This window comes from Eurosta solidaginis, chromosome 3 (genome assembly GCF_040869045.1).
Source record: "Eurosta solidaginis isolate ZX-2024a chromosome 3, ASM4086904v1, whole genome shotgun sequence".
NCBI lineage: Eukaryota > Metazoa > Arthropoda > Insecta > Diptera > Tephritidae > Eurosta > Eurosta solidaginis.
Genome location: NC_090321.1, coordinates 103,762,710 through 103,782,309, shown reverse-complemented (window position 1 = coordinate 103,782,309; position 19,600 = coordinate 103,762,710). Strand labels below are relative to the sequence as shown.

At 37.5% G+C, this 19,600-nt stretch overlaps 1 protein-coding gene across 4 annotated transcripts in view; it reads right to left on the bottom strand.

Moving 5' to 3' along the window:
- Positions 1 to 368: 368 nt before the first annotated feature.
- LOC137244210 (cyclic GMP-AMP synthase-like receptor) overlaps positions 369 to 19,600 on the bottom strand; it is a 276,654-nt gene continuing 257,422 nt past the window's right edge. For all 4 annotated transcript variants that reach the window (XM_067772894.1, XM_067772896.1, XM_067772893.1 and 1 more), the window contains exon 4: positions 369 to 562. In XM_067772894.1, coding sequence (XP_067628995.1) covers positions 423 to 562 — 140 coding nt within the window. In that variant the 3' untranslated portion in view covers positions 369 to 422. The remainder of the gene's footprint in view (positions 563 to 19,600) is intronic.

Below are 19,600 nucleotides of genomic sequence, written 5' to 3'. Positions count from 1 at the left end.
ACATACACATATTCTATTGAAGCTTTTAAGAAGTACATTAAAGTAAAAATCCCCAAGACCTTAAGTTGTAATTACCTGTTAAACAAATTGTTTTCAAGTTTTTTTTTCGGTTAATGATCGATATGTTTTTGAAATCTTTTTTAAAAGAACTCAAAGGTAAGTAAAAATATATGTATAAAAAAAGTTGAATATTTATAAAGACGACATATAGAACAAAGTATATTATGAGGATACTCGACGAATACCGAGCAAAGCTGAAATTTTAGATTTTGTTAGGCTTTTTCGGCAGAGGCGCGATAGTGCGATGGTAAGGTACTCAATACTCCTGTAACATACTCACGTAAAATACTCAAAAAATTACCATATAATTACTATAACATCTGCAAGTAGTATATTTTAGTTCTGGATACAAAATAAAATTGTTAGCTCATAATGCATTTAGACCAGGAAGAGACGTCTGGAGTGGTTACTTCTTCACGTTCCGTAAAAAATTGTGTGGCTTCATTTGTTGGTGTAATCGCCATTTTTCTTATTCCCATTCTAATCCGTTCTTCTTCTGTCACTGCAAAATAAAATGATTGCTAATAAATAAGACTTTATTCTTAATCCAGAAGTTTATATAAAATTGGTATGTCCATATCTTGCAATCGGTTAGGAGAGGCGAAAACTTGTATGATTATAGACACATATCTACGTGTTCTAAAAGAAAGGTGGTAACTTAAAAGATTTTATAACAAGAAGGTATCTCAGACATAAACTTAATTTAATTCTTTTTCACAATTCATAAACAACTTAAAAAGGTAGCTATATATGTTATACTATATTTCGGCACCCCGATGTTTACGACTGTACCGTCTGTACTAGCAATATCGGAGTATTACATACACTGAGGGTCAAAAATAGTAAAATCAAATACAAAAGCATATTATTTGACTAAAAACATCAATGAAACCGCTGTATAGAGCAAATTATTTAAATAAAACATGCACATGTTTCATATGACATTGAACACGAAATTATTCGATTCGAATATGCAATATTTGAAGCTCAATTGAAAACTTTCATATTAAATTTTACTTCCTAGTTTTTGAAAGCGATCTGAATACGAAATATTAGCGTGTAATAAGACGATATTCAAATCCTTTTCAAATATGAAATATTGAATTAAACAAATTACATGTTTAATTGTTTTTCGAATATTAAATAGTATATTTAAACTTGCTTTTTATGGTTTTATAGGTACTTATTTTTTATCTGTGAGTTAAGCTGGCTCGAGGTCAGGTGTAATAAAACACAAGAAGTTCTTGTATAACCGATATATTTCGATTACCTTCGGTAATCGTCCTCAGGGTAACTATTAACAATAAAAAACAACATGAAAATTATAATCAAACAATATATCACAAATAACAATAATTTTTCTAATTACATATATTTATTTCACTTTTTCACTGTCTGACGTGGAGTATTATACTGTTTATTTTTTGTCAACAAGTGTCTGTACGACTGTGCAGTATTATCAATATCTGTTTTGTAGTTAATTCGTATGTTTGAAGGTGTGTTAACGATATGTAACATTTCTACTGTGTACCTCTTCTTCCATTTCTCTTCTTTCTCAACAACTGAAGCGTCGTCGAAGTTCGGACTGTGATAACTGCTGGCACAGTGGGACATGAGAGCTGTTTTATGGTTGTTAGTAGAATAACATTGTTTGTAATCAGATTTGTGTTGTGACAGTCGAGTTTTTAATTTTGCTTTGGTTGTGCCCACATAAATCTTATTGCACGATTCTTTATCATTACCTTTGCAAGGAATTTTATATACAACATCGCTTTTTTCGGTGTTTGGTATTTTTGATTTTGTTTTATTGAAAATATGTTTTAGAGTGTTTATTGGTTTATGGGCAATTTTTGTTTCTTCGCTATTATAGCAATCTGATTTGGCAAGTCGCTCTGATAAACCAGGTACGTAAATAACAGATTTAAATGTTTTTGGGGTTTTTGGTATAATATCTCGGTTTGTTGATCCCGTTCTTCTTATTAAACTTTGTACAATATTCTCTGGAAAATCATTATCTCTTAATAGTAATTTAATTTCTTCTATAGTTTCTTTGTGGTAAGTGTCGTCCGATATTTGTAGCGTTCGTCTTATACAGCCCGTTGCTGTATTGATAATCATCGTCTTTGGGTGTTTGGAGTTAAAATTGATGATGCGTCCTTATGATATTGATTTCTTATACCACTTCAATTTAATTTTATTGCCTTCTCTTATTACAAGTGAGTCCAGGTAGGGTAATTTTCCATCTTCTTCGAAATCCGTAGTAAATTTTATATGTCGATCAAAGGAGTTTAATACGTCAAGTGTGTTTTGTACCTCGGTTTCTTTTACTATCGCAAAAATGTCATCAACATATTTTGCTACAGATCTTGGCTTTTGTATTAGGTTTTCAATGCTATTTTCCAACAACTTTTATTAATATGTCTGCTATGATAGGTGAGGTCGGTGATCCCATTGGTAATCCTTGTAGTTGAGTATATATCTTGTCATTAAATTTAAAATATCTATTTTCCTCAATGCAGAATTTTACTATTTCCATAAACATTTTTCTAGGTATTTTAGTGTACTCTTCTATTATTGTCCATTTTTCTCTTATTACGTCAAGTGCAAGTTGTGTGGGTATGCTAGGGAACAGTGATACAACATCGAAAGAAATAAGTTTTTCATCGTCACAAATAAATGTATTGTTTATCTTTTCTTTAAAATCAATGGTATTTTTTACGTTGTAACTCGAATTTAATGTTAATTTCTTTAAAATGTTTGAAATATATGTACAAAGGCCGTAGGATGGCGATGTTATAGTTGAACATATGGGCCTGAGAGGTGTACCTTCTTTATGAATTTTGGGTAGACCTGACCTCGAGCCAGCTTAACTCACAGATACATTATTAAAGGTCACTAAATTAACTTAATACAAAGGCGGAAGGCACGCCGTAAAGCAAAATAACGAAATGGGATATGCGGAAATAAAAAACAACAACAGCAACTCAAAAACAACGATAAACAAGTTCCAATATATATCAAAGAAACTGGTAAAAACTAAATCGAGTATAAAATTCCTATTAAAGTGCAGAAAATCCAATTTTATAAAAAATGCAACTAAATTTAATAAATTAATTGTATTTGACCACGACATAAACAGAGATATTGATAGCATCTTAGATACACATACATTTAACTACCATACAAAAATACTAAATTTGCTGATTAAACACAAGCACACATTACTAACAAGACAACAACAACAGTTCGAGGGAATTACAAAATATCTTAAGAAACGATTAAACGCGCATGATTTTGAAGAATTTTTGAAGAGTGAAAAATATGTAACTAGCGGGCTAACAGCAACATTAAAGAAAAAACAAGAGAGTAAATATGAGAGACTAAAAAATGAGTACAGCAACATTTTAGTCGACAATAAACAAGATTGCTTTATAAACAAAACGAAAGGGGATTTCCCATTGGACATAAAATCGCTCTTAGCTAAGGGTCCAAAATTCGCGCTACCAATTGAAAACAAGAGTTTTCCTATATTTAAATATATCGCGGATGGGGAAGAGCTCATACAAACACACAAAATCAAAGAGCAGCAAGAAGAAGCTCGCACAAAGTTTTCTCTATTAATAAAAGAATACAGAGCAAAAAGCAAACCAAGTGCAATAGATCGTGCAATAGTGGACACAGTAGAACGAACACGTAAATTTCTTAGGCAAAATGACAATATTAGAATTATAACATCTGACAAAGGCAATAAAACAGTAGCAATGGAAATTGACGATTACAACAATAAAATGAACGATATACTTAATAACTTGACCATGTACAGAGTACAAAGGCAAGATCCTACGTCTAGACTTCAAACTAAAAATAATCTTTTAGTTGACGGATTGCTTAAAATGGGACTTATTTAAAAGCCTGAGAGGAACAAGATGATTACAACAACGGCATTACCACCGAGGATTTACGGGCTACCCAAAATTCATAAAGAAGGTACACCTCTCAGGCCCATATGTTCAACTATAACATCGCCATCCTACGGCCTTTGTACATATATTTCAAACATTTTAAAGAAATTAACATTAAATTCGAGTTACAACGTAAAAAATACCATTGATTTTAAAGAAAAGATAAACAATACATTTATTTGTGACGATGAAAAACTTATTTCTTTCGATGTTGTATCACTGTTCCCTAGCATACCCACACAACTTGCACTTGACGTAATAAGAGAAAAATGGAGAATAATAGAAGAGTACACTAAAATACCTAGAAAAATGTTTATGGAAATAGTAAAGTTCTGCATTGAGGAAAATAGATATTTTAAATTTAATGACAAGATATATACTCAACTCCAAGGATTACCAATGGGATCACCGACCTGACCTATCATAGCAGACATATTAATGGAAAAGTTGTTGGAAAATAGCATTGAAAACCTAATACAAAAGCCAAGATCTGTAGCAAAATATGTTAATGAAATTTTTGTGATAGTAAAAGAAACCGAGGTACAAAACACACTTGACGTATTAAACTCCTTTGATCGACATATAAAATTTACTACGGAATTCGAAGAAGATGGAAAATTACCCTACCTGGACTCACTTGTAATAAGAGAAGGCAATAAAATTAAATTGAAGTGGTATAAGAAATCAATATCATCAGGACGCATCATCAATTTTAACTCCAAACACCCAAAGACGATGATTATCAATACAGCAACGGGCTGTATAAGACGAACGCTACAAATATCGGACGACATATACCACAAAGAAACTATAGAAGAAATTAAATTACTATTAAGAGATAATGATTTTCCAGAGAATATTGTACACAGTAGAAATGTTACATATCGTTAACACACCTTCAAACATACGAATTAACTACAAAACAGATATTGATAATACTGCACAGTCTTACAGACACTTGTTGACAAAAAATAAACAATATAATACTCCACGTCAGACAGTGAGAAAGTGAAATAAATGTATGTAATTAGAAAAATTATTGTTATTTGTGATATATTGTTTGATTATAATTTTCATGTTGTTTTTTATTGTTAATAGTTACCCTGAGGACGATTACCGAAGGTAATCGAAATATATCGGTTATACAAGAACTTCTTGTGTTTTATTACACCTGACCTCGAGCCAGCTTAACTCACAGATACATTATTAAATGGTACTTATTTTTATTAAATATAATTTTGACCATTTTTGTTGTTATATCGGCCTACTGATTTGTAAGATTGCGGGTTCGAATCGAGCTCAAGACCTAACAATAATTTTTTATCATTATTATTGTTATGATAATTTTTTTTTCTTAATTGAAAAAAATTTTAAATTAAAATAGAAGAAAGAAAAAATTTAGATAACTGCCAAAGCTCGTTGTATAGATCCATTTCGGGAACTGCTAAATTCCTTCATCGGCAACGTTTAGGCGCCGCTGCTATAACCATTCAGACATCATTGTTTCTTAAAGCTGCTACAAAATCATACCGTTATTAATGAGTTGCCACGTAACTGTTATTCATTTTTCAGGTACCGAATTAAATTAAATTGCAAATGTTTCTTCCACAATATAATTTTAATTGACGAATCGCACTAATTATCGAACTTCGTTATCTAGAATTAATATTTCGGTTGAACTTACGTTCGGGATTATTTGGGGACCCTTCTGGGGTATTTCTGTATGGTTTTCGGAATACGTCCGGGATCCCGACATCATAATTTCGTGACCATTTGGGTACCCTTCCGGTATAAATTTGGATGGTTTTCGGGATCCCGTCAGGGTTATTTCGGGATCATTTCCGGACCATTCTGGGATCATTTCTGGATGGTTTTCGAGATCCCGTCAGGGTCATTTTGGGACCCTCCTGGGATCATTTCTGGATGATTTTCGGGATCGGTCCAGGATCCCGCCATGGTAATTTCGTGACCATTTGGGTACCCTTCCGGTATAAGTTTGGATGGTTTTCGGGATCCCGTCAGGGTTATTTCGGAATCATTTGGGAACCCTTCTGGGATCATTTCTGGATGGTTTTCGGGATCCCTTTGGGATCATTTGGGGATCCTTCTGGGATCATTTCTGGATATTTTTCGGGATCCCGTCATGGTCATTTTGGAATCATTTGGTGGCCCTTCTGGGATCATTTCTGGATGATTTTCAGGATCCGTCCAGGATCCCGCCACGTTCAATGCGTGATCATTTGGGGAGCGTTCCGATATAATTTTGGATGGTTTTCGGAATCCCGTTAGGGTTATTTCGGGATCATTTCTGGATGGTTTTCGGGATCCCGTCAGGGTAATTTTGCGATCATTTGGGACCCTTCTGGGATCATTTCGTGATGGTTTTCGGTATCCCGTCAGGGTCATGTCAGGACTATAGATATAGTTTAAAAAAAATTAAAAAACTCGTTTTATCAACCTAAAAAATGAAAAATAAATATAAACTGTATCAAAATAGAGTCTAATATATTAACAAATAAATTCATTTCAGAGTAAAAAACGTGGAGTGCCATTTACTATTTTTCATAACTTTCCTCTCAAAGATAGTTGCCAATAGAAGGATTGTTAAATTTTATTTAAATATGTATATCAAGCACCCCACGCTTTTAACTCTGAATTAAATTTGTCTGTTAATAACTTAGATTTTATTTTGAGGTGATTAATTATGATTTATTATTCGTTTATTATTTGTACTTGTAATATTTACAATTTGTACTTAAAAAATATTATCCTATTATTTAATTGGGTTAGCTATTAAACCATGTTTCTTTTTTGTTTTTAACTGTTAACTAGTAACGTATAATAGCAAAACGATCCCAAGGATCTTTTTCCAAAACGGGCTGAAATGTGTATCAATTTAATTTACGGGCCCCCTATAAACAATCCACTAATACATTTAATTAACTTGAATTAATGACGTCTCATTCATGAATCATTATTGATGGATTACATCAAAAAAAAAACGTTTGCCACATCAACTAAATGATTTTTGGTCTAAGAGCTGACAATAAAATTAACACAGAATATTTACTATTTATACTATTTTATTGTAACGTAGAAATAAAATTCTCTTTTAACAGCCACATATTGTTTCAAATAATCACATCTAGTTATTTGGTAACATTTTAATACATTTCTGATAAATTTAATAATGATTATAAATTTCAATTATTCAATATAGAAAGTTCGGATATCAAAGAGTGGCTTTTCTTACTTTTTTCGCTGCAAAATTTGTATAATAAAATCAAAATTTAACTGTCTTGACAAAACGAATTCAACACAAAGCGTGGCAAGTCCTATGATCTATGAAAGTTTTTGATTATTGAAACGAAGCTGAAGGAAAGATCTGCACAAGCTACAGTGACAGGTATAGTGCAAAAGATACGTAAAGCAACATAAATGTTGGGGAAAATCGTATACAAATTTTGAACATATGTAGATGGCATTTAGCAATTCCAATGGTGACAGAACTTTATCAAAATTTGCTTCGTAAATGTGTTTCAAATGAATTATTTCGCATTCTAATCATTGAGAAATGTCCGACTTGTATTTTTCGACAAATTTTGCTGCGCTCGCCCGAACCGTAGTTTCATCCATGTCTTCAAATTGCCACAAAAAGGAAAACGTCTCGCTCAAATTTCTCATAGCTGCAAATCGTTCATTAATGCCAGTGATTACCGAATCAACGATCACCAGGAATGTATTGTTTTTAAAATCAGACTCTGAGTTATCCGTAATCATTTCATTTAAATTATCTTCAGAAAGTCTTTTAGATTTCTTTTTCGTATGTCCGGAAACTTTGGCGAGATGTTCAATTGAATAGATACTGTTTTGCGTTCCTTTAAAATTGTTTCCCATTGGTTCCTGATCAACTTCAAATCAGCTAATAAGGCATCTAGATGTCAAACCTCAACATCTATGGTGGCGTCTTTAGCTTGAAGGACCACGTTTCTTTCATTAATGGTAATCAGTATTTTGAACCCAATTTAGGAAAGCAAGATATATTCGAACATGTTGATATACTTGAGAATGCCGGTAACATCGCCATATGCTTGCGCATTCAAATTTGGCTGTTGCCTGAAAGACTATGAAGAGAGCTCGGTACATTTTTTTTTAGGATGACCCATCGTTGTGGAGTGCTGCTGAAAATAGTAAACATTTTTGTACAACTCCGAAGAAAGTAATTGCAGCCGTACAACATATTGCAGCATCAACATCACATAAATTGAGACTGTGGGTTGCACAAGGCGAGAAATCAATATTCCACTCATTGTCGAGAATGTGACGTAGTGCTCCGTTGTAAGCTCCTTTCATATTGGCGCCGTTATCGTACCATTGTGCACGACAATCTTCAATCAAGTATGGCAAATTAGATCAGCCATTTTCTGAGCAGTTATTTTGTTACAATTCACGAAAGCCAAAAACCGTTCTTGAATTGTAAAATTTGTTGCTTTCGAATTAAAATGGAGTTAGCGTAAAATGAACGTAGTCAACGTGACTAGCATCAACGATAATAGCAAATGGCTTTCTTGCCTTGATCTAATATAGTTTCCCTCACGAGTAAGGCCCAGGCAAAGAATCATTATCAATATTCGTTGCTTTTGAAATTCGGCTTAAAATTTGCACATGGGCCAACTTAAGACTCTCCTGAATTAAAAAAAAATTTCATATTACCTCTAATCGCGTGCCCCCTGAGAAACACATTTTTGTTTGATGTTTTTATTGTCTCATCAGGCCCAGGCAAAAAATCATTATCAATATTCGTTGCTTTGAAATTCGGCTTAAAATTTGCACATGGAACAACTAAAGACTCTCCTGAATTAAAAAAATGTCTTAGTACCTCTAAAATGCGGGCCCCTTGATAAGCCCCGGGCCCGGGGTAATCCCTCCCCCCCGTCGGCCTCTGCTTACATCTATGATTAAAGGTTCTCTGTATAGCATTTAAATACGTGCGTATTAAACTTTGGTCTGATCTTATTACTTTTGAACACGGACATATTTAAACGCCAATGAGGTAAAAATATTAATTTTTACTATGCACATTTTCTCTCCGTGTAGGTATACGACTACAGCTAGACATGGAAAAGGGGTAAATATTTTAATGGTAAATACCCCGAAAATTGGTTATATAAGGTAAAAATGGATAAATACCCAAATATTTAACGAAAAGAAGGGTAAAAATAATATTTTGGAAAATATGGGAAACTAACACATAAATTCAATCCAAAATGTACCCAATTTGTAATGTATTGGTGGGTAGTTATTCATTGCTCTATCGGTTGAATTACTTTTAATCTGTAATCAGGGCCGTACAGAGAAAATCCGGGCCCGGGACTAAACAATTTACGGGCCCTCTATAAAAAATCAACTAATACATTTAATTAACTTGAATTAATGACGTCTCATTCATGAATCATTATTGATGGATTACATCAAAAAAAAATTTTGCCACATCAACTAAATGATTTTTGGACTAAGAGCTGACAATAAAATTTACACAGAATATTTACTATTTATATTATTTTATTGTAACGTAGAAATAAAATTCGCTTTTAGCAACCATATATTTTTTTAAATAATATTTTCTAGTTATTTGGTAACATTCTAATACATTTCTGATAAATTTAATGATGATTATAAATTTTAATTATTGAATATAGAAGGTTCGGATATCAAAGAGTGGCTTTTCTTGCATTTTTCGCTGCAAAATTTTTTTATAATAATATCAAAATTTAACTGCCTTGCCAAAACGGATTCAACACAAAGCGTGGCAATCGTGAAACTCGCTCTTGAGATGAACACGATCTATGAAAGTTTTTGATTCTTGAAGGGACGCTGAAGGAACGTTCTGCACTAGCTACAATGACAGGTATAGTGCAAAAGATACTGTAACGAATTTACTGCAATTCCCCTTATTTGCAATCTTCTACCAACGTTCGTATCGCTAAACTTTTGAATAAATAACTCCAATATTGAATAATGGAAAAATGGCCTTTATTAAAGTACTTCACAATAACACTTATACTTTGCAACGAATAGCTTACTTAATAACCAAACTGATTGCTAGCTCAAATGAAACGGAATTCTCGCTTCTACTGTTGCCGCCCTTTTATACTGTCCAATTTCCTTGTTGCATATTTCTAGGCTTTTCTAATTCAAGAACTTACTAGTTAGTTATAAATTTCTCAGCTACAACTACAGATGTATAATTCTTATAGCTTCTCTCATACCCCATGCGTTTGTATGTGTGAGCGACACTTCCCCAATTACAATTGAATACCTTTAGGAGCACCTCAGATAAGATATCTGCATGTGTCTGAGCGTTGCCTCTCCGCTGCGTGTACGTGTATGTGTAGACACAATGATTGAATTATTGATGTGAATTCACGTCACTGCCCAGCATCGGCTTAGAGATGGCAGTACCCCTTAGTGTTGCTAATATTCGTAACACTGCCCTCCACCTAAGTCTGATCGTCCCGATCAGACAAATCTATCATCTAAACGTTGCCAGCCTTTCAAAATGGACCACTTTCATTTTGGTTCGTGGTTTACCGATGGTTTGTATGCGGTACACTACATCATTGATCCGTTTTACAACTTTGTATGTGCCTTCTCAATTACACTGCAATTTCGGGGACAAACCTTTTTTACGTTGTGGGTTGTATAACAGCACCAAATCTCCTTCCTGAAAACCTTCCGAATTAATTGCTTTATCGTATCTGGCTTTCAACTTGTCACTCATAATCTGTGTTCGTTGCCTTATCAGATCATGTATTTCTCTTAGCTCTTCTTCCAAATAACCAGTGGATTTCTTGACATTTCTCTCCGCATAGGCATCTATCCCAAAAATCAAATCAGCTGACTGTCTAAGGTCATTCCCAAAAATTACTTTTGCAGGGGTTTGGCCCATTGTCTCATGCACTGATGATCGATAAGCCATCAAGAATAATGGTATGCGGGTATCCCACTCTTTATGGGACTTGTCTACTACTTCCCTTAAGTGCTCCTCCAATGTTCTATTGAATCGTTCTACCATAACATCGGATTGAGGATGCAATGCAGTTGCCCGTGTTTTTCGAATGCCCAATGATTTACACATTTCCTGGAACACAGCTGATTCGAAATTCATGCCTTGGTCAGAATTTAACTCCATTGATATACCATACCTTGCAACCCGATTGTTTATAAACACTTCTGCTACTGTTTCCGCTTCTTGATTTGGGATTGGGTATACCTCTGGCCATTTGCTGAAATAATCCATAATTACCAGTACATATTTGTTTCAGCCCTTGCTAGTAGGAAGTGGACCGGCGATATCCATAGCGATCCTTTCAAATGGCGCACCTGAGTTATATTGCTTCATCTGGCCATGACTTCGGGTTTTGGGCCCTTTCGCTCTGCTGCAAACCTCGCAGTTCGCAATCCACTCAGTGACCGACTGACGGCAACCAACCCAGTAGAATCTCTGTTTAATCTTCTCGAGCGTCTTCGTGATTCCAAGATGACCTCCGCTTGGACCATTATACAGCTCGATGAGCACGTCAGGAAATCTCTTTCTGGGAATAACTATCAGTTTCTTTTTTCTTTCACCATCCTCACTCTCCCATACTCGATGAAAGCAACCGGATATCAATTCTTAACTGTTCCACTGTGCCCAATAGGACTTCGCAATGGGACTCTCTGCTGACATCTCCTCTCTGCTTGGTCTTTCGTTTCGTTCGAGCCCTGGCATAACATGTGACAGATCTGTATCTTCAAGCTGACACTTTCTTAGTTGTTCCTTGTCCCATTCATCCGTACACGTTATAGTCATTAGCCGGACATCTATAATGTCTTCTTTAGCCTCGGCCTTTGAACAGTGCTTGCATTCCAAACTACATGGTCTTCGTGACATTGCATCGGCATTTCCATGGGTACTACCTTCTCGATGCTCAATGGAAAATTCATAGCTTTGTAGTCGCTCGATCCACCGTGCCAATTGTCCTACCGGATTACGGAACAGCAGAAGCCATTTTAACGCTGCGTGATCTGTCCTGACACGGAATCGCTGGCCGTAGAGGTATTTGTAAAAATGTTTAATGCACTCTACCAATGCCCACAGCTCTCCCTGCGTTACGCAGTAGTCCCTCTCTGGTTTTCCAATCGAACGGCCGTAATATGCAGCAACCTTCTCCTGCCCATCGACCAGTTGTGACAAAACGTCTCCTATAGCATATCCACTCGAATCTGTATCTAGAATAAATGTTGCTCCTGGAATCGGATATGCCAACATTGGGGGCAGTGCACAAACGCTCCTTCAATGTTTGGAAAGCCACCTCTTGCTCCTTTTTCGATTCAAAAGCTTTATTTTTTCTTGTAAGCTCATGGAGGCTGTGGGCTACGCTGGAAAAATGTGGTACAAATCGGCGGTAATATGTGCACAGCCCAAGGAAACTTCTCAAATCATGAAGGTTCTGTGGTCTTGGCCAATCTTTTACAGCCTCTATATTTTCGTTCGCAGTGCAGATGCCCTCTGTCGTTACCTTGTGACCCAAATAATTTACTTCCTTTTTAAACAGCGCACACTTTTTGGGACTTAACTTCAGACCAGCGCCAGCTATTCTCTGGAAAATTTCCTCCAAGTTATTAAGATGTTCATCAAAGTTCTTGCCCAATACGACGATGTCGTCTAGGTACACCAAGCATGTTTTCCAATGTAGACCTTTCAGTACCTGGTCCATGAGTCTCTCAAAAGTAGCTGGTGCATTACAAAGTCCAAAAGGCATCACTGTAAATTGCCAAAGACCATCACCGTCACTGAGGGCTGTTTTCTCTTTATCTTCCTCCTTCACCTCAACTTGCCAGTAGCCGCTTTCAAGTCCAGTGTGGAAAACCATTTCGTACCAGATAGTGAGTCCAGAGTGTCGTCAATTCTTGGAAATGGGCAGCTATCCTTTTTCGTAACGACATTCAAATTCCGGTAGTCCACGCAAAACCTCATTTTTCCATCCTTCTTCTTTACAGGTACTACCGGTGAGCTCCGTGGACTAGCTGATGGTTCGATGACGCCGCTGTCGCTCATTTCTTGTACGATTTGATTCACATGTTCCCGTTTCGCCAGTGGAACACTACGAGGAGCTTGACGTATCGGCCTCGCGTCTCCAGTGTCAATTTGATGTATCACAAAATTGGTGCGGCCTGGTTTGGAAGCATCCTGGTCAAATATGTTCGCGTACTTTAGGAGCAGTTGATTTGCCTTACTTTGATAGTCTTCCTCTAGCCCCTGCGTCCATGCCGTGATGTCAATTGAAGAGCTCCTTTGGTCAAATTGAATGGTGACTTGAACTCATTGAGTACTCTTACCGGAATACATCCATATTGTTTTGTCATAGCCAGGGTTTTTCCTACAAGTATGTTCAGTGCTGATTTGTTTGCTGCTTCGACAACCCACAATTTGTTTGTCCCACAATCTCCATCAACCTTTGCCCAGATGACTGCTTCGGATTTTGGTGGTATTTGCTGACTCTCTTCCACCAGCACTCGTTTACTGCTGTAGTCTCTCTCGTAGCCGAAATTAAGTGGTACATCCATGTTTTTATATCGCATCGTCTTGCTTTGCATATCGATTTTGATGCCTTGGTTGATTAAGAAGTCCACTCCAATTATGATTTCATCAACAATACCTGCTACTATAAAATTGCGTAGTACCGTGACGTTCCCAATTGCTACTTCACATTCTACTTCTCCAATTACATAGGTGTCCTCTCCCGTGGCTGCACGTAATCTTGCTCCAAGCAATGGTCTTATCTTTTTGTTGACTAAATCCGCTCGAATGATGGAATGAGATGCGCCCGTATTTACAGTCAGTAAACGTTCCTTTCCTTCCACATGTCCTCCAACAGTAAGATTGCTCAATCTTCTTCCAATCTGCGAGATATAGATTATGGGGCATTCAATTGCGGGAGCCAGCTGTCGCCCCTTGCGGCTGACTCGATTTAGTGGTCTTCGAGATTTGCTCATCTCCCCCTGCTCTGCGTTTACGACCACCCACATTGTTGGAACTGTTAGGGTTGGTGTTGCAATAACGCGCAATATGCCCTGGCTTCCAACACTTAAAAAAACATTGGACTGCATCATTATTCTTCTGCTGCGTACCCTTCAATGCTTCCAAAATTGCGTCTACCCAGTTTGGCCTTTCCACTTCCACGCGATGAGCTTTGTACGCTGGCAAACTCAAAAGTGAGGCTGTTGTGTTGAGGCGCATATGTAGCCCGCTTCGTTTCCACATCTCGTATGCCATTTATGAAGCTCTGGATTTTTACCCTTTCAGTGTATTCCACGGGTGCGTCCACATTTGCAAGATGAGCCAATCATTCAATATCTGAAGCAAATTCCTGCAATGTCTCATTTGCTTTTTGGTAACGGTTTTGCAACTCAATTTGGAATATCTGTTTCCTATGCTCGCTTCCGTATCGCCTCTCTAGAGCGCTCATCAATGTTTCGTAGTTGTTCCGCTCTCCCTCGGGAATAGTCTGTAGGATTTCAACAGCAGATCCTTTCAATGCCACGAATAGTGCAGCAACTTTATCTTCCGCAATCCAGTTGTTCACTATTGCGGTCTTCTCAAACTGAATCTTAAACACCTGGAAAGGAACAGAACCGTCAAAGGATGGTGTTTTTACCTTTGGATTAATCGTTGAAACTGCTAGGCGATTTAGTTGCAACTGCTCGATACGTCCTCTCAAAGCATCCAATTCGGCCTCGGTTTTTTCCTCAAACTGTAAAATTTTTGTATCCTGGGCATCCAGCTTCGATGTTACCCTTATCTCCTGTGCCTCTAGCTGCGAGGTTATGCGGGCCTCCTGTGCTTTCAACTGTTCAGCCAACTGAGATATCATATATGTCTTTTGCTCTTCCAGTTGTGATGACATATTTGTGGATATTTGTGATGACATTTCTGTTATACTTGCCTCTTGCGCTTCCAGTTGGGATGCCAATTGCGACGACATTGATGCTACTGTCGATGTTTGTGCAGATATTGCAGCCAATATCATGTTCAAGTTTGTGCTGCTAACTGTATGCGATGTTTCGTTTTTCTATTCAATTTTTGTTGTCTCCTCGCCATCAAGATGAACGGCATACTCTTCCACGTTAATTCCCTCTAATTCCATTGCCTCTCGTAGCCGTGCCTGAAGTTCCAGTTTATTGCCGGTTGTATTCAATCCACGGCTGTCCAACTCCTTCTTCAGTTGCTGGATCTTCAATTAACTGAACTTTGCCATGTCCTTGTTGTCATCTGGAATTTATTTAACAATTCCTCTTCTGACACCAATTGTAATGAATTTACTGCAATTTCCCTTATTTGCAATCTTCTGCCAACGTTCGTATCGCTAAACTGTTGAATAAATAACTCCAATATTGAATAATGGAAAAATGGCCTTTATTAAAGTACTTCACAATAACATGCAACGAATAGCTTGCTTAATAACCAAACTGATTGCTAGCTCAAATGAAACTGAATTCTCGCTTCTACTGTTGCCTCCCTTTTATGCTGTCCGATTTCCTTGTTGCATATTTCTAGGCTTTTCTAATTCCAGAACTTACTAATTAGTTATAAATTTCTCAGCTACAAAGACAGATGTATAATTTTTATAGCTTCTCTCATACCCCATTCGCTTGTATGTGTGAGCGACACTTCCACAATTACAATTTCATACCTTTAGGAGCACCTCAGGTAAGATATCTGCATGTGTCTGAGCGTTGCCTCTCCGCTGCGTGTACGCGTATGTGTAGACACAATGATTGAATTATTGATGTGAATTCACGTCATTGCCCAGCATCGGCTTAGAGATGGCAGTACCCCTTAGTGTTGCTAATATTCGTAACAATACGTAAAGCAACACAAATGTTTGGGAAAATTTTATACAGATTTTGAACATAGATGGCATTTAGAAATTCCAATGGTGACAGACCTTTATCAAAATTTGCTTCGTAAATGTGTTTCAAGTGAATTATTTCGCATTTTAAGCTTTAAAAAATGTCCGACTTGTATTTTTCGACATATTTTGCTGCGCTCGCCCGAATCGTAGTTTCATCCATGTCTTCAAATTGCCACAAAAAGAAAACGCCTCGCTCAAATTTTTCATAACTGCAAATCATTCTGTAATGCCAGTGGTTACCGAATTAACGATCACCAGGAATGTATTGTTTTTAAAATCAGACTTTGAATCATCCGTAATCATCTCATTTAAACGTCTTTTCGGTTTTCTCTTTCGAATATCTGGAAACTTTGGCGAGATGTTCAATTGAATAGCAAATGTTTTGCATTCGTTTAAAATTGTTTCCCATTGGTTCCTGATCAACTTCAAATCAGCTAATAAGGCATCTAGATGTCGGACCTCAACATCTATGGTGGCGTCTCTAGCTTGGAGCACCACGTTTCTTTCATTAATGGTATTTTGAACCCAATTTAGGACAGCAAGATACATTCGAGCTTGTTGATGTACTTGAGAATGCCGGTAACATCTCCGTATTCTTGCGCAGTCAAATTTGGCTTTTGTCTGAAAGACTATGAAGAGAGTGCGGTACATTTTTTTGAGGATGTACCATCGTTGTGGAGTGCTGCTGAGAATAGTAAAACATTTTTGTGCTACTCCGAAGAAAGTAAAATGCAGCCGCACAAAATCAGCATGCACCATTAACACCACATAAATTGAGACTGTGGGTTGCACAAGGCGAGAAATCAGCATTCGAGTTTTTGTCGAGAATTTGACGTAGTGCTCCGTTGTGAGCTCCTTTCATATTGGCGCCGATATCTTACCCTTGTGCACGGCAATCTTTTAATGGGATTTCATGTTTACCTAAAGTATGGCAAATTAGATCAGCGATTTTCTGACAAGTTTTTTGGTTACAATTCACGAAAGCCAAAAAGCGTTCTTGAATTGTAAAATATTGTTACGAATATTAGCAAAACTAAGGAGTGCTGCCGTCTCTAAGCCGATGCTAAGCAGTGACGTGAATGCACATCAATAATTCAATCATTATGTATCTACATAAACGAAACAACAACTGCGTCTAAATATAGGTATCATGTACGTATGCGAACAGCGGAGAGTCAATGCCCTAACACATGGATATATCTGAGATACTCCTATAAGTATGCAATGAGAAAAACTATAAAATTGTGCAATTGTAGTTACAGCTGAGAAGTTTGAGAGCTACTGGACTAGTAGATTCTGGAAGCGCCTAGAAGATGTATAAAATCGTGCAATTTTAGTTATAGCTGAGAAGTTTGAGAGCTCATGGACAATGCTAGTAGACTCTAGAAGATGCGAACGAGGAAACCAGAGAGTATAAAAGGTCGCAGATGTAGAGGCGCTGGAATTCAGTTTGATTTGAGCTGTCAAGCAGTTTCGACTAAGACGCTATCTAGCGAGCAAGAGCAGTATTATTTTGAATAGTAGAGTTTCATTTGAGCTTTCAATCAGTTTGTTATTAAGCAAGCTATATCTTGCACAGTTTGAGTGTTATTGTGAAGTACTTTAATAAAGGCCATTTTGCATTATTACATATTGGAGTTATTTATTCAACAGTTCAGTGATTCGCAAGTGATTTTGCAAGTAAATTCGTTACAATTGGTGTCAGAAGAGGAATTGTTGAATAAATTCCAGAGGACAACAAGGACATGGCAAAGTTCAGTGAATTGAAGATCCTGCAACTGAAGAAGGAGCTGGAGAACCGTGGATTGAACACAACCGGTATTAAACTCGAACTTCAGGCACGACTACGAGAGGCAATGGAATTAGAAGGAATTGACGTGGAAGAGTATGTCCTTCATCTTGATGGCGATGAGACAACAAAATTGGAGGAGAAAAATGAAACCCCCCCGACAATGGCGAACACAGACTTGAACATGATATTGGCTGCAATATCGGCACAAATGTCCGAAATTTCATCACAAATATCCACCAACATGTCATCACAACTGGAAGAACAAAAGACAAGTATAGCATCCCAACTGGAGTCGCAAGAGACACGTATAACATCTAAGATGGAAGCACAAGAGGAGCGCTTATCATTGCAGGTGGCGCAAATGTCTTCGCAGTTGGAAGCACAGGAAGCAAGGGTAACATCAAAGATGGAAGCACAGGATACAAAAATTGTGCAGCTCGAGGACAAAATTGATGCTGAGTTAGAAGTTTTGAAAGGTCGTATACAGGAGTTGCAATTAAATCGCCCAACAGTTTCAGCGAGTAATCCAAAGGTAAATACACCATCCTTTGAGGGTTCTGTTCCTTTTCAGGTCTTTAAGCTACAGTTTGAGAAGACCGCAGCAGTGAACCGCTGGAATGCCGAAGATAAAGCTGCAGCTCTGTTCGTGGCACTGAAAGGGCCTGCCGCGGAAATCTTACAGACTATTCCAGAGTACGAACGGAACAGCTATGAAGCACTGGTGGCCGCTGTCGAGAGAGGTTATGGAAGCGAGCATAGGAAACAGATATTCCAAATTGAGTTGCAAAACCGCCACCAAAGAGGGAATGAGACTTTGCAGGAGTTTGCCTCGGATGTTGAAAGCTTGGCACATTTGGCAAATGCGGACGCACCCGTGGAGTACACCGAGAGGGTAAAAATCCAGAGTTTTATAAATGGCATACGGGACGTAGAAACGAAGCGAGCGACATATGCAAACCCAAAACCCACATTCGCAGAAACGGTATCCTGTGCACTGACTCAAGAAACAGCGTCGCTATTGAGTAAACCAGCATTCAAAGCTCATCGTGTGGAAGTGGAAAGACCAGATTGGGTAGACACAATTTTGGAAGCACTGAAGGGATCACAACAGAAAAATGCCGGAGTTATTAAATGTTTCAAGTGCGGCAACCCAGGTCATATTGCACGACATTGTAACACCAACCCTAACAGTTCCAGCAATGTGGGTGGTCGTAAACGCAGAACTGAAGGAGATGAGCAAATCTCCAAGTCCCCTCAATCGTTAAACTAAAGAGGGTCAGCCTCAAGGGGCGACAGCTGGCTCCCTCAATTGAATGCCCCATAATCTCTATCTCGCAAATTGGAAGAAGGTCAAGCAATCTTACTGTCGGAGGACATGTGGATGGAAAGGAACGATTACTGACTGTAGATACGGGTGCATCCCATTCCATCATTCGATCAGATTTAGTCAACAAGAAGATAAGACCATTGCTTGGAGCAAGATTACGTACAGCCACGGGAGAGGACACCCAGGTAATTGGAGAAGTAGAATGTGAAGTAGCAATTGGGAACGTCACGGTACTACACAATTTTATAGTGGCAGGTATTGTTGATGAAATCATAATTGGAGTGGACTTCTTAATCAACCAAGGCATGCAAAGCAAGACGATGCGATATAAAAACATGGATGTACCACTTAATTTCGGCTACGAGAGAGGCTACAGCAGTAAACGAGTGCTGGTGGAAGAGAGTCAGCAAATACCACCAAAATCCGAAGCAGTAATCTGGGCAAAGGTTGATGGAGATTGTGGGACAAACAAATTGTGGGTTTTCGAAGCAGCAAATAAATC